This window comes from Aythya fuligula, chromosome 4 (assembly GCF_009819795.1).
Source record: "Aythya fuligula isolate bAytFul2 chromosome 4, bAytFul2.pri, whole genome shotgun sequence".
Taxonomy (NCBI): Eukaryota; Metazoa; Chordata; class Aves; order Anseriformes; family Anatidae; genus Aythya; species Aythya fuligula.
The window spans coordinates 64,815,036-64,827,811 of record NC_045562.1 but is presented as its reverse complement, the minus strand read 5'-3'; the positions used below and the strand labels follow the sequence as shown (position 1 = coordinate 64,827,811).

Genomic DNA, 12,776 nt, shown 5'->3' with positions numbered 1-12,776 from the left:
TTTACTGCATCTGCAAATAAACTTTACGCTAGAGAAGGCAGAACTTGAAATAGAAATCAAATGCAGCAAAATAATGTTTAGCTGCATCTGACTATTATCACTTATACAGTCACAAATAAATGTTCCAAACATGACAGCCACCAGCCCCAAACACACACTACACTTTAAAGCTGTTCATAAAAACAAGATATCTAAGGTTTTCTGAGGCAGAATTGAAACCCATTCTAAAAGCCTCCAATTCTAACAGTCCTGATTCCAGGCCCGCTTATTCTTTGCCCACCTGCCCATATTTTGTGTCTTTTTCAGTCTAGACTACATTTAGTTCTTGACCAGAAGCCAAAGACATTACTGACAGACACAATGTATCTTAATATTACCAACATGCAATTGGCATGTTACTTTTAGAAAAATACCTACATTTTCTTGCACAAATCTGTTATGCCTTTCTTATTGTAATAGTTTACATTATTATAAGGACATGAATTTCAGTCCTTGGGTATTTTTTACCTTGTTTTTCTGCATGTCAGCCTTCAGATCATAGTCAATTCGAGAGATAAGATGAGCATTAAAACCAGCCAGAGCAAAAACAGTTGGTGTTGTAGCTGAAGCTCCAAAAGGATCAACGTGCCAAGAAAACTGAGGCCTGATCCCAAAAGTTTCATATAAAAACCCATGGCCCTCTGCAAAGCAAAATTTGTTTACATTAGGAATACTCCTACAAGTTCATCTTATCAATGTAATATGCATGTAGTATTACAGATAAGCACTTAAAGGATAGCTCTTCGTTGATGTTTTCCAAAGCATCTAAAGTTTCAGGAATTTAATGATTCACAGCAGAAACTTCCACATTGGCAATATTTATTTTACTCTGCCAAGTATAACTTATTAACATCATAAAAGATGAACGACAAACAGGAATTATGATTAGATACAGGCCTGGGAAACTACTTAGAGAAAGATTACGTTAAGGCTAATGGGTTGAAGTCCGAGTTTGTGTTTGCTAAAAATCAGACAAGTCTCAGGAAATTTCAGTCTCGCGTGAATGGCAAACGAACGAGTGAACAAAACTAACATGAATGTGACTGAAGATCATAAAAAATAGAAAAAAATCAAAAGGTTAACAGCAATCTTGTTAGATGTTATTTACAACTAATGTTATTAATATAGTATTAAATTGAGTTTCAGTTAATAAATACAACCACAAAAAACAGAAAGATCAACCAACAGGATCAACTCAGACAAACCATTTAAATAGAAGTATACCAACCAGATAAGCAGTTGCTTTTAGGAATAAACTTTAGTATATTGCACTAGGATTCTTATAGTCAAAAAAAAAAAAAAAAAGAGAGAGAAAAGCAGATGTTAATTTTATACTTCTGGAATTGTGCACATAACTACTTGAACATAAAACCACTTCTCATTTTGTATTACTTCCATTCCAAAGACCACACTCAAATAGCTGAGGTTGCAAGGCATTCTCCTTTCACTTCATCTTTTCCACAACTGATATCTTTTTTAGTGAAAACTTTCTCAAAGATTGAGTTTATTTCAATTCTTCTCACTGAAGCACACTTTCGACACAGTTTGCTAGACCCTTCCTAAACACAGCTAGGAGAAGATAGGAGAAGTAGACCCCAAATATCTGCACTGGCTTTCTCTTTTCAAGGTGTACTCATCACACAGTGCAAGGATACACCTTTCGCTAGAATCATAGAATCATAGAATATCCTGAGTTGGAAGGGACCCTTAAGAATCATCAAGTCCAACTCTTGACACCGCACAGGTCTACCCAAAAGTTCAGACCATGCTAGCAGGTCCTCCTAACAGTGTAAACTGAGCTGAGAGTTTTCAGGAAAAATGAATGGGTATATTAAAATATATTAATATTTCTGTTCTTGCTAAATTAAAATTTACAAGTTAATCTTCTTTTAAACAAAATTTAGGTTTAAACACAGAATGGAATTTTAGATTAGAAATAATGATTTGTGCAACAGACTCCAATGAAATAAGAAGCTATATTAGTGTTTAAGAAATGGACTCAACAGTCAATATAAATATTATCTTTGGAAAAATCCTGGCTTGGATGTACAAAGCCTTCAGAATCACCTATAAATACAGAAGTCAGCTGAAAATAGATATTCATTCTCCCTCCTCCTTGTGGCCAGAGTGCGACGCAGTGACTCACTGAGAAGCAACTCAGCTGCTCTCCTTGTGCTCCTGATAAACACTGACAAGCAGGGAACACTGCCAGTGTTAGTGTGCAGTCAGGTTCAGCAAATGGAAATGCTGCTGTTTGAACTGCATTACTCTCCTGTAAAAAGCTGCCCAGAGTATAGCTCTGAAACAGGCAGGGTTTGTATCAGCCACGATGGACAGCTGGTGCTAATATATCATTTTACCCTCCAAAACCACACCATTCCCTCATGACATATTGTAGACATCTACAGCATGATGGTGGCATAAAGTTTCCTTTTAATTTTTTTCTTCTTTAACAAAACGGAGATAAGCCAAAATACTAAAAGACCCTTTATACTATCTGATGGAGAGACATAACATACAAATAGCTGGAAGCAGATGCTAGAAAATCTAAATGGGAGATAGTGCATCTCTTGGAAATACGTGTCAATTTCTAGCAGAGTCTTTAGTTAATGATTATAATGAGGGATTTCTTCATCAAGCAAGATTTTCAGCTAAGTTAAGATGACCTTGTTGATATTCTGTGGTCCATGTTCTGCAGAAGACTTTGCCTAAGCAATACAACCCCCTCACACTCCGAATCGTTATCAGGTATTTTCTTCCAGAGTTTCTCAAACCCTCAGTTTCACCATAACTATCTCTGCAGGAACTTAAGCTCTCAGACACAAACTAAAAAGGCGTCTGTTTCAAAAGAGTTTATAGTTGACATAGACTTAACTACAAGCCAGTAGTTCTTTTTTCTTCTAAATGCAAGGATTTTTTTATACAGATGACCCATCAGCAAATAAAAAGAAATATTTTAATCAGTTCCTAAAGAATAGAAAAAAAAATAATAGCAAAATTGGGGTGGAGAAACGAAAAAGCAACCACCCCCAAGGCCATCACAACGATAAACAAAAGCTAAATGCAAATACACATACCTGACAGCTGTAAAATCTGATCATCAATTAGTGTCACAGCTTCATCGTGCATCACTTGCCCTCCAATGACAAATTCCAGTTGTCCCTCCTGAAGCAACTGATGGACCTATGATATAGAAATTAAGACATGGGACATAAATTTCATCTCAGTCTTATCCAAAAAGGCTGCAAATTCATTTCAGATCACAGCTTATTACCCAGACACAACACTTGTCAAGAAGGCATCCATGACAAAAGTGGGATAACATGCTGTCTGTATTGAGTGCTACCAAAAAGAGAAGGGCAGGGTGATGGGAAGGGAAGCAAACAAATACGCTGCACAGTGTACCAATTCACCCAGCTTACACTGAAACCAGGTAATAGGCATGGAAGATGTACCTCCACACTGACCTGGTACTCATCAGTAGAGATTTTGATCATGATTAAGTATTCCTCATTATGATTTGATACTATCTAAGCATCACTCTTGTCCCTACACACTTGCATCAGCCTAGAATCCTGCCTCAAGGCAGCTAGAGCTGGAGGATTAAGAAAAAAGATGCTCTTGCTTCTCTCAAAGTCTTCCTCCTGCTGCATCCTGGCTTTGAAACAGCATTAGGAAGCCGGATGAGCAACCAATGTGCAACTCCATGCAAGCAGCGATGGCCAGGCTCCTGGGGCTTCCTCTAGTCCCTGACCTCAGTAACAGATTGGAGACCAAACCTGGTGGGATCCAGGAAGAAGGCAGAGTGCTGTGGCTATGCTCACATCTCTTCAATACTGTAAGCATCGACCTTGCCTTCAGAGGTTGGACATAGGAGTACAATCAAGGTTATTTCAAATAACTCTGAACTACAAACACTAGTTTCAAACAAACAAAAAACAAATAAGAAGTGTGTCCCCCCCAGAAAACAAAACAAACAAAAAAAAACAACAGCCAATTGAAAAAAAGAAACCAACAAAAAAACCCTGAAGGATGGCAACTCTTCCTAGAATAAAATAAAGGGAAAGTTTCCAGATTTTTTTTTTCTTGGGAAAGCTTCTCTTCCTATGTTTTATCAATAAATAGATATTTCACATGTAGTGGGTTTGCCCATATGATTAAACATGCTGCTGACCTTCTTTACTATTCTTTTTCCTAGTTTAAAACCTGACAACATATTATGACCTGTATAAGATTTTATTTAACTTCAACCACCAGAAACAGCAAGCATGCCACTAAATGCAGCTGTTAGCAAACTTGCTGGATGTGGGTGTGTAGGAAAGGGGTAATAATCTGTGCCCCTTTCTAAAAGTCTTAGGGGCTTCTGCTTTTATCATAGTTACTTTGCTACCTCAAACTTCAAAGATACATGCCTCAAACTTCCAGCAGAAATTCTAAATACATATTTTATTCCTCACCAGTTTTTTTTAATTATTTTTTTCTTTTTAAATCTGTCATGCAGGATGCTAGTTCCAGACCTATTATGCTTATTTCCCCAGGAACCTTCAGTGAATGCCCCTGTGTCTGCTCAGATACGATGCCAGATTGTCAATTTTGATTATAATCATTTCTCTCATTCACAATGTTGTGAAAATGCTTCAGGGCTCAGCATTCATAAATTAGTTCCAGCTGACTGTGGTGACTGATTAGCATGCTGGGAGACCAGATAACTGATATCTGGTGTCAGCACAGAACTGGTCCTGGCCTACATGAAAAGCATCTGTAGCTATTATTCCCCATGTGGATGGATGTCCAAAAAGGATACCTTTGAACCAGACTTTAGGCCATGGAAACTTTAAGTTTCATGGAATCACAGTGAGGTTGAAAATACTGAAAATAACAACAATTCAAGTAATTTAAATGATATCCAACCCCAGAAACCAGAGAAATCTGTAAGGACATGCCCTTGCACTGACCTGAGTTGGAAAAAGGCAATAGGAACCTAGGAAAGAGACACAACAGTTCTTCAAGCAGCAGGCTGTTACAGCAGTAGGACATATCCATAGACCTTGGGACAACTCGTACTACCCTTACATCAACCCATTCGTACATCCCAGCTACAAGTGGCTACATATCTTTTCTTCCCCCTAGTTAAAACACCCAGACATCATGTGGGAACAACATGCACAGAGAACTAAGAGGTTCACATCTGACTGTGTACTGCTGCAGCCCACTTCACTCCTATATATGCTCTTGTCTGAACTGTAAAACCAGCCTCAGTGCTCAGGCTGTGGTTTTTACTAATTTTTAATGCTGATACTACTAATCCAAAGCAGATTTTCCAAAAGAAACCAGAATTAAATCCTGTATTTCAAGCAAAATACTAAATTAAAACCTGTGGGCTGTACCACAGAAAACAGTTAATGCTAGAGTTCAAGTGGAAAAAGCAGGACAATAACCACAGAGTTAATTTCAAGGCCCAATATTTGCAACTTGCTAATGTGAAAAACACATCACTTATCAACAAGCTTCGTAGCTTCTAGAGATTCAATGTTTGACAAACAGGTTTCACAGAAATTTGCTTTTAATTATTTTACTTTTATAATAGTTTCTTGAAAAGTTAATACAGAACTGACTAAAATGCAGAAAAGCCACAAGAATCTAGACAAGAAAATTAAGGGCTGAATCCTAAGTACTAGTTTTGTGCTGCTGAGGTCAAACATGCTAAACATTTACTCTTTTAGATATCACAGAAAGGGAACTACAGGGAATTATAGGCCTTTTCCTTACAGCTTGGCTTACTGCCACACAACATCCTTCAAATAAGAACAACGTCCATTAGAAAGAGTACTCTCCTGTCCTACACGAAGCAGTTCCTATGCTATTTTCTTTAATTTCTCCACCCTGGATTTGCAATGCAATTTTCTAATTAAGAATAGAGAAGAGATCTGTGCTGCAAGGGGCAGGTACGGGCAAAGCACTGCCACCACAGCAAAACCTATTTACAAAGGTCAGCCGCACACAGGTAGCAACCTATTATTTAAATATGAAACATTACAGACAATTCAGAATTTAGTGAAGGACTAGGTTTAAACAAAAAACAGACCGGAGTTGACTTTTTCATATGACACTTTATGCATGTAGCACTTTCATAGAACCACTGACTATTCTGAGTTTGAAGGGACCCACAAGGATCATCGAGTCCAACTCCTGGCTCTTCACAGGACCAGCCAAAAATCAAACCACATGTTTGATGAAATTTAATGTACTCCATGTGTAAATTTAGTGTACTGCAAGTAATATGTTGTCATTGCCTGGAGTTCAGCAGAAGTACCTATGGGGAGCTGCACCTGCGTATCCACTAGTGTTAGGGTCTGAAGTTTAAACGTCACGCATTGCAGTGGGCTACCAGCCCAGTCTTTGATTTCAGCATGCTTCTTTCCTCTGGCATAAGAAAGAAATAATAAACATAACTTCAATATGTCCTTACTAGGAAAAAAAAATAAATCCTTGAGTTAAAACTCTTAAGACTGAAAAGGATCACAGTTCATAAATAAACAAACCCAAGAAACAGCTATTGTTGTTGAATCCTACATTTTTCTTTTTGCTGCACTAGCCTTGTTTAGAAACCTTTTTTTTGAGCAACACTTAACTGGAAAGAAAGAAGTTCCTTCCTGTGAGCAGCATTACCAGTTTGTAAGCTTCAGATGCTTGACAGATATTGGTGCAACCTCTTTCAGAATCACCCAGATCTTACACTAGCATGCCCCCAAATAAAAAAAGTCACTGATGAAACAAGAATTGCAAAGTGTAAAGAGTCTTAGTGCAAAGGTTACTACCTCCTACCGCTCTGATCTATATCTGGGGTTCTAACCTCTTGAAACTACCTTTAGAGGTAAAGTCCTTTCATAAGAAGTGCTAGATTCCCAGACAGATTGCAGAAGATATGGGTAAAAAGCAAATGCTGAAATACTTTGCCCCCTCCTTGCCCTCCGAAAAAAGCATGGATTCCTTGTTAGCAGTACATTTGGCTCTAGTACAACTTACCTGCTGCTTGTGTTTATCCGTGGCTACTGCATCCCACCAGAGTCGAAAGAATTCCTGCTCCACAGCAATAAATTTGCGTTGCTTTCCTTTCATTAGCTCTTCTACAACAGATGTGTAGACGTTTGCTGCATAAGCATGCATACTCTCCTGCAAAATAACACAGAAAAGAAACTGCATTCTGGAAAGTGGTGCTTGGCCTACATTGAAGGGGCTGTTTTGAACACTCATGGGGCTCAATATGAAAGAGATGAAAATGTCAAGTTTGTTGCAAACTTCTTTTGTACTCTCAGAAAGGCTGAGGTCTCTCTGGTTGTATACACCCTGTGTGCCTTTGGTTCCAAAAACCATTCTCTGATTGAGGACCTGACCAGATCATGCTGTAGCTTCCCACAAGATCAGCAGACATCAATAAAAGTTTTCTTTTTGATCTACTGGGAACAGCTCACCCTATCCCTCACTGCTTCCTTCCACCCACCATCAGTACCAGGCATGGTAAGCCTTTCCACCAATGTAGTCGGAAAGAAATCCACACGTCTGCTTTACCCTTCCATTTCTGCTCTACTGCTGGCATCCTGAATTATCAGAATTGTTTTTGTAGAGTGAGTATGACTGTGCTGCGGGTGTGTGTTACTGGTATAATACAGTTATACTTAAACTGTAAATTATTCTACTATGACCCTAGAAGTTTTAGTCATGAAAAATAAATCCACTCTGCTTGATGATTTAGTACAGAGGCAAAGGACTCAGAACAAATCTGACTGTTGACATAGAATCATCCAGCGTGAGAATCAGAGCATCTACTCCCTGTGTCTCCTGCTCCTAAAGCAACTTCGATTCCAGAAGGCCTATGGATTTTATTGGAATGCAAATATAGGAGCTATATTCATCAAATAAGGGGGTTCTTGAGGTCCCTTCCAACCCCTCCAATTCTGTAATTCTGAGACCCATCATGCAGTTATATCCTATCATATGGTATCAAACAAACAACATAATATTCATTTAAAGTTGTGCAAATGATGATATCTTGGGTACACTTTTCCTTGCCAGAAAAACTTCTGCTTGGCCATATACAGTGTTTCACCCCTTACTTAACATCAAAGTGATATACAACACCTAAAGGCAACAGCGGAGATCCCAGAATTTCCTGCAGTGCCTGTGCTTTCTTGCAACAGTTTCTGTGTGTATCTAATAGCATAGTTATTTTAACATCAACAACATTGCTTTTCTACTTGAAGCTAAGGATACATTCTTGAAAATAAGCACCACAACACAAACATGCACCTGAAACTGATCAACAGATCCCTCATCCAACTACAACTACTGGGCATGATACATAACATATGAATCCATTTGGGCAATTTTCCTGTAAGAAAGAAAAGCACACTCTGAAATGAGAGCAGGATGATGTGAGCCAAATCAGAAACTAACTTTTCCTATCCCCTTGCTTTCCACAACTGAAATCCAGCTATCTTTGCTAACTGCCGCTAGAAAAGCAAAAAATTTTCAGTGTAGGAGGAATGGCTTAAAATACTTCAGAGCTTATCTAAATAATTGCTTGTTCAATTACTTTTCAATCATTTCTAAAGGACTTTTTATAATCAAGATTATGATTAGACACTTATTGTTACACAAAGTGAAATTTTAACTAAGGGAATAGCCTTCAAATTTTACTATTACTCAATAGTGACATGCTCAAATGCCTGCTAAGCTTTCATTTGTCTCACAATTGGCTGCAAACAATATAACCTAAAATCCAAGTATATTTACAAGGATTACAACATCGTGCTCAATTTTAATTCTGAATAGTTCAGTGGAGTACAATATATTTTAAGAGTTGATCAAGGACTCCTCAAACATGATACACTACTAACTTATTCTGTGTGGTAACCTATTGAAAATATTTTCTTGATGTATTTTGGAGATTAAAGCGAGCCAGTCCATATCATGACACAAACTTCAGCTACACCAGAACTCCTGCAAAGTTTATAAAGCCCAATGGTCTGGGTTGGAATTGAAAATTGTTGTTCTTACAAGCCAGGCTACTTGCAAGCAACAGTAATTTTTTTCTTGGTAAGACATTATCTTTTTTATTATAGTTATTCTTAAGCACGCGATGTTGTATCGCTCTAGCAAATAGAGTATCTGCAGCATCTTCCGCATCATCTAAAGAAATTCATTGTAATGAAAAAAAAAGGATGCAGGATTTAGACTAACAAATACAAAGGGCATGAATACCCCACCTGATTTATTTTTGCTCTGCAACTCACTCACTGAGCAGAAATTTTGCTGCCACACTTCCATGGCCCTAGGCACCGACTCTGGCTTGGCCAGTAGGGTGTCTCTGAGGACTGAGAATTTCCTTCAGTTTTTGGCTTAGTAAGAGGATACTCTGAAAGCCCAACAAAGCCTGCCAAGCAGCTAAAGCACCCTTTGACAGATGGAAAGTTTTCCTTTTTAAAAACAGCACCAAAACCCACCGCGAGCATCCCACTGAACGCTGGCAGCAGGAAACCCCAAGCGACGCCCGCAGCCCCTAAGCCAGCCCTGCCTTCCCCCGTCAAGGTGATCCCACAAAACCGGGCGACCAGCCGCACTGCGGGACAGACCGGGGGGCTCTCCTCTCAGCGATTTACGCCTTATCTTTTCTTATTTTTTAACGCAGCACCGGGCCGAGGAAAAGCAGGGAGGCTCAGCCCCGCCGCCCCCCCTCCCCGGCCTGCCTGCCTGCCTCCCTCCCTCCTCAGCGGGCCCCACCTGCACCGTGTAAACCCAGCCGACGTCCATGTGGCTGTGGGCGACCACGAAGGCCCGCAGCTGCCCGCGGCCAGCAGCCGGCAGGATGAGGCTGAAGAGGAGCAGCAGGGGCCCCATGGCTGCTCCACAGCCGGCCAGGGCCGGGGCCGGGGCCGAAGCCGGGGTTTTCCTCGCCGCGTCCCGCCCCCGGCCGCCCCCCGCTCCGGCGCCGCCTCCCGGCCGGGCCTCCACCATCTTGAGGGAGCGGGAGCCGCGGGCCTGCTCGCCAGAAGGCGCTGCTTTTTTTTTCTTTTTTTTTTTTCCTTTAAAGCACTTTTTGGTTAAATCAGAGGATATGAGGAGGGGAACTGGCCCCAGGGGGTGGCTGGCAGCCCCGAGGTGCTGCTGGTACGTGGGGTCCTTGCAGCAGGGTGCAGGACCCCGTGAAAACCACGGACCCCCGGGAGGTAGCTGTTAGTGCTGCTCCTGGAGCTGTTTTATTTATTTATTTATTTTTTCTTTCTATAAAACCATATTGCTCAGGGAGGTGTTCAGTTCTTCATCCTGGCCGACTCGAAATCCCAGTGATTTCTTTTGGTGGAAATTCTATTTGGAATGGAATTCTTTACTTCTGGGCCTGGTACTGCAATACGGATTATTGTCTTTGTGTTTTGAAGTTGTAGCAAGATTAAATTTTATTTTATGGGGTTGACCTTCTGATCCCATTTAAATTGGTTTTCTCACTTGCTTTCTTACCGTTAGTGAGCGCTGGCTGCTGTGCTGAAACGAAAACAGTCATACTCCTAGGTCTGCTGATAACCCTTGTGAAAAGGGACAACGTCCATAATTTAAAAAATGTTATATAGGTAAGGCAGCCCAGTCTCCCCAGAAATTTGGTCTGCAGTTTCTGTTTCTGTCCAATATAATACTATATTAAAAGCCCAAATAGTTATTTTGTTGATTCACTCTTTGAAGTACACGGTAGTATACTTCTGGCTACCCAGCTTAAATTCAAGTTTGAGTAAATTATGTGCTTTTAACAATGTTACAATCCTGAAATGATAAAAAGTATCACACCAAACTCATTTCCAACAATTCAAAAATAAAGGTAGCCGGCTGAAAGTAGTATCTGCTCGTACCTTCAAGTTTGTCTGTTGATTTAGAATTCATAGGTTAACTAGATTTAGTTCAAGCAGTCACATCTCTATTTGTGATAAAACCATCACAAATAGTTTTACAGTATTCCTCTACAGACTTGCACTGATAAAAGACAAATTCATGCTGAACTTCCTATCCCTTGAGTGCACGTTAACCCATCTCAATATTTAAGGTACATATAGAAACAGATCACACTCTAAGTAAGATCTGTATCTATCCTACCATTTTAGAAAGAAACAGAAATATATAACATACTGCCTTACATGCCAAGCTGATTTTTTTTAACATACAAAGTGAGTAAATTTTTGAAGTCCATAATGAAGTCCATAATGAAAGTCCATAACGAAAAACAGTATGTAATTCAGTAATGCTGAAGAGCATAAAATCACTATGTTTTATAAAAATATGGCTAATATGAATGAATTCTCCTACAGCTGGGCCCTTGTTTGCTTATTAATATGGGAAACTATAATTTTCTCCAAAAAGAAGAGGCTTGTACTGGGATGTTAAGGTTATTTTTACTTAATACTTCGTGGAGAGCAATCAAGGTCTGTAGGTACTTTAATGAGAGAGTTAGTATCTTTAAGCAGCTGGATGAAGCTTTAATACAGCTCTGTGATATCTGTTTTTCCCCAAATCATCAGCTTAAATCTTTTCAGTTCCAAGAAAGCGAGCACACATCCAGCAAACATATGGCTTAGAGATAAATATATATACACAGTCTAAATGAAGTGATGTTCTTTTACCTCAGAAGGCATTATGGTCTTGTAATTTAGGTGAAGTTCCCAGGAAAGCTTAAGCGTTGGCATTTTGCTCTGCTGCTAAAGTAGCTGAGAATGTTTGCAGACTGTTACTCCCATTTTAAACCTATTTCCATCAGAACATGTAATTGTCCTCACTCTTTCACACAGGTCACAGTATTACCCCGTCTTGTACAGAGTAGAGAAGAACATACCTGTTTGAACAGAATACTTACATTAGTAAAAATCAGATCAAACTACCTACAGTTTATGAAAGCACACACAAATCTAAAGGCATCAGGAGGGTCTTCATGTGCTACAAAACAGAATGAAGGTTGGCATATCACATTGAATTTATGGCAAAAATAATGGAGGATCCAGTGTAATTGGGCCATGAGAGCTGCCTATATTGATGTTTTCTTCTCTAGTGCTCCTAATCTCTTACCATGGCTTGATTATGGCCTTCCTGTACTGTTTCTTAAGCTTTTCTCATTTGCCCGTACAAAGTGTGCTTGCTTGTTTTTTTTTTTGACATGAGCTATGGTATATGTGGGCCTCTGACATTGTCGCCTCAAAAAGACAGATCTTTGCACAGTGCTGCCAGCTGTAAGCTAAAAAGTCACAATCTTTGTGTTAAACAAAATGCCAAGAAAGCCACCTGGTGTACAGAACAATTAACATACCTTTAGATTTCCCTCCTGTGGTGTTTTTAGGGTGGATGTCTGTGAGAATAAAGACGTTTATAAAGTATGCTTGCTATAACTGACTGTTTCAGCACTTTAAAATTTTCTGCTCCCCTAACAAATTTCCAGCCGAGGCAAGCGTCACTCCACAGAGCACTTTGCTTTACTTGATGAAAGGTTTGCTTTCTTAGTTACCTTTCATGCATGCTGTGAAGACAGCCTGCGGATCCTTGGTCCCGAAGATGAGAAACGCTCTCGAGCCTCGCAGTGATTTTAGCGTGCGTAAAACCTGAGAAATCAGCTGGCATGTGCAGCCTCCATCCCTGACAGGCTGCACAGCCCAAGGCAGGTAAGAAGCGAAGTGAAGTGAAGTGAAGCGTGGCACGGCGGGACGCCC

The 12,776-nt window shown here is 39.8% G+C and overlaps 1 protein-coding gene across 1 annotated transcript in view; it reads right to left on the bottom strand.

Annotated features, from left to right (window-relative positions):
- Positions 1–10,053, bottom strand: part of MAN2B2 (mannosidase alpha class 2B member 2) — a 29,084-nt gene extending 19,031 nt beyond the window's left edge. Inside the window, exons 1-4 of the mRNA XM_032186929.1 lie at positions 9,820–10,053; positions 7,066–7,212; positions 3,117–3,222; positions 508–680 (exon numbers count right to left, since the gene is read on the bottom strand). Coding sequence (XP_032042820.1) covers positions 508–680; positions 3,117–3,222; positions 7,066–7,212; positions 9,820–10,053 — 660 coding nt within the window. The remainder of the gene's footprint in view (positions 1–507; positions 681–3,116; positions 3,223–7,065; positions 7,213–9,819) is intronic.
- Positions 10,054–12,776: the final 2,723 nt, after the last annotated feature.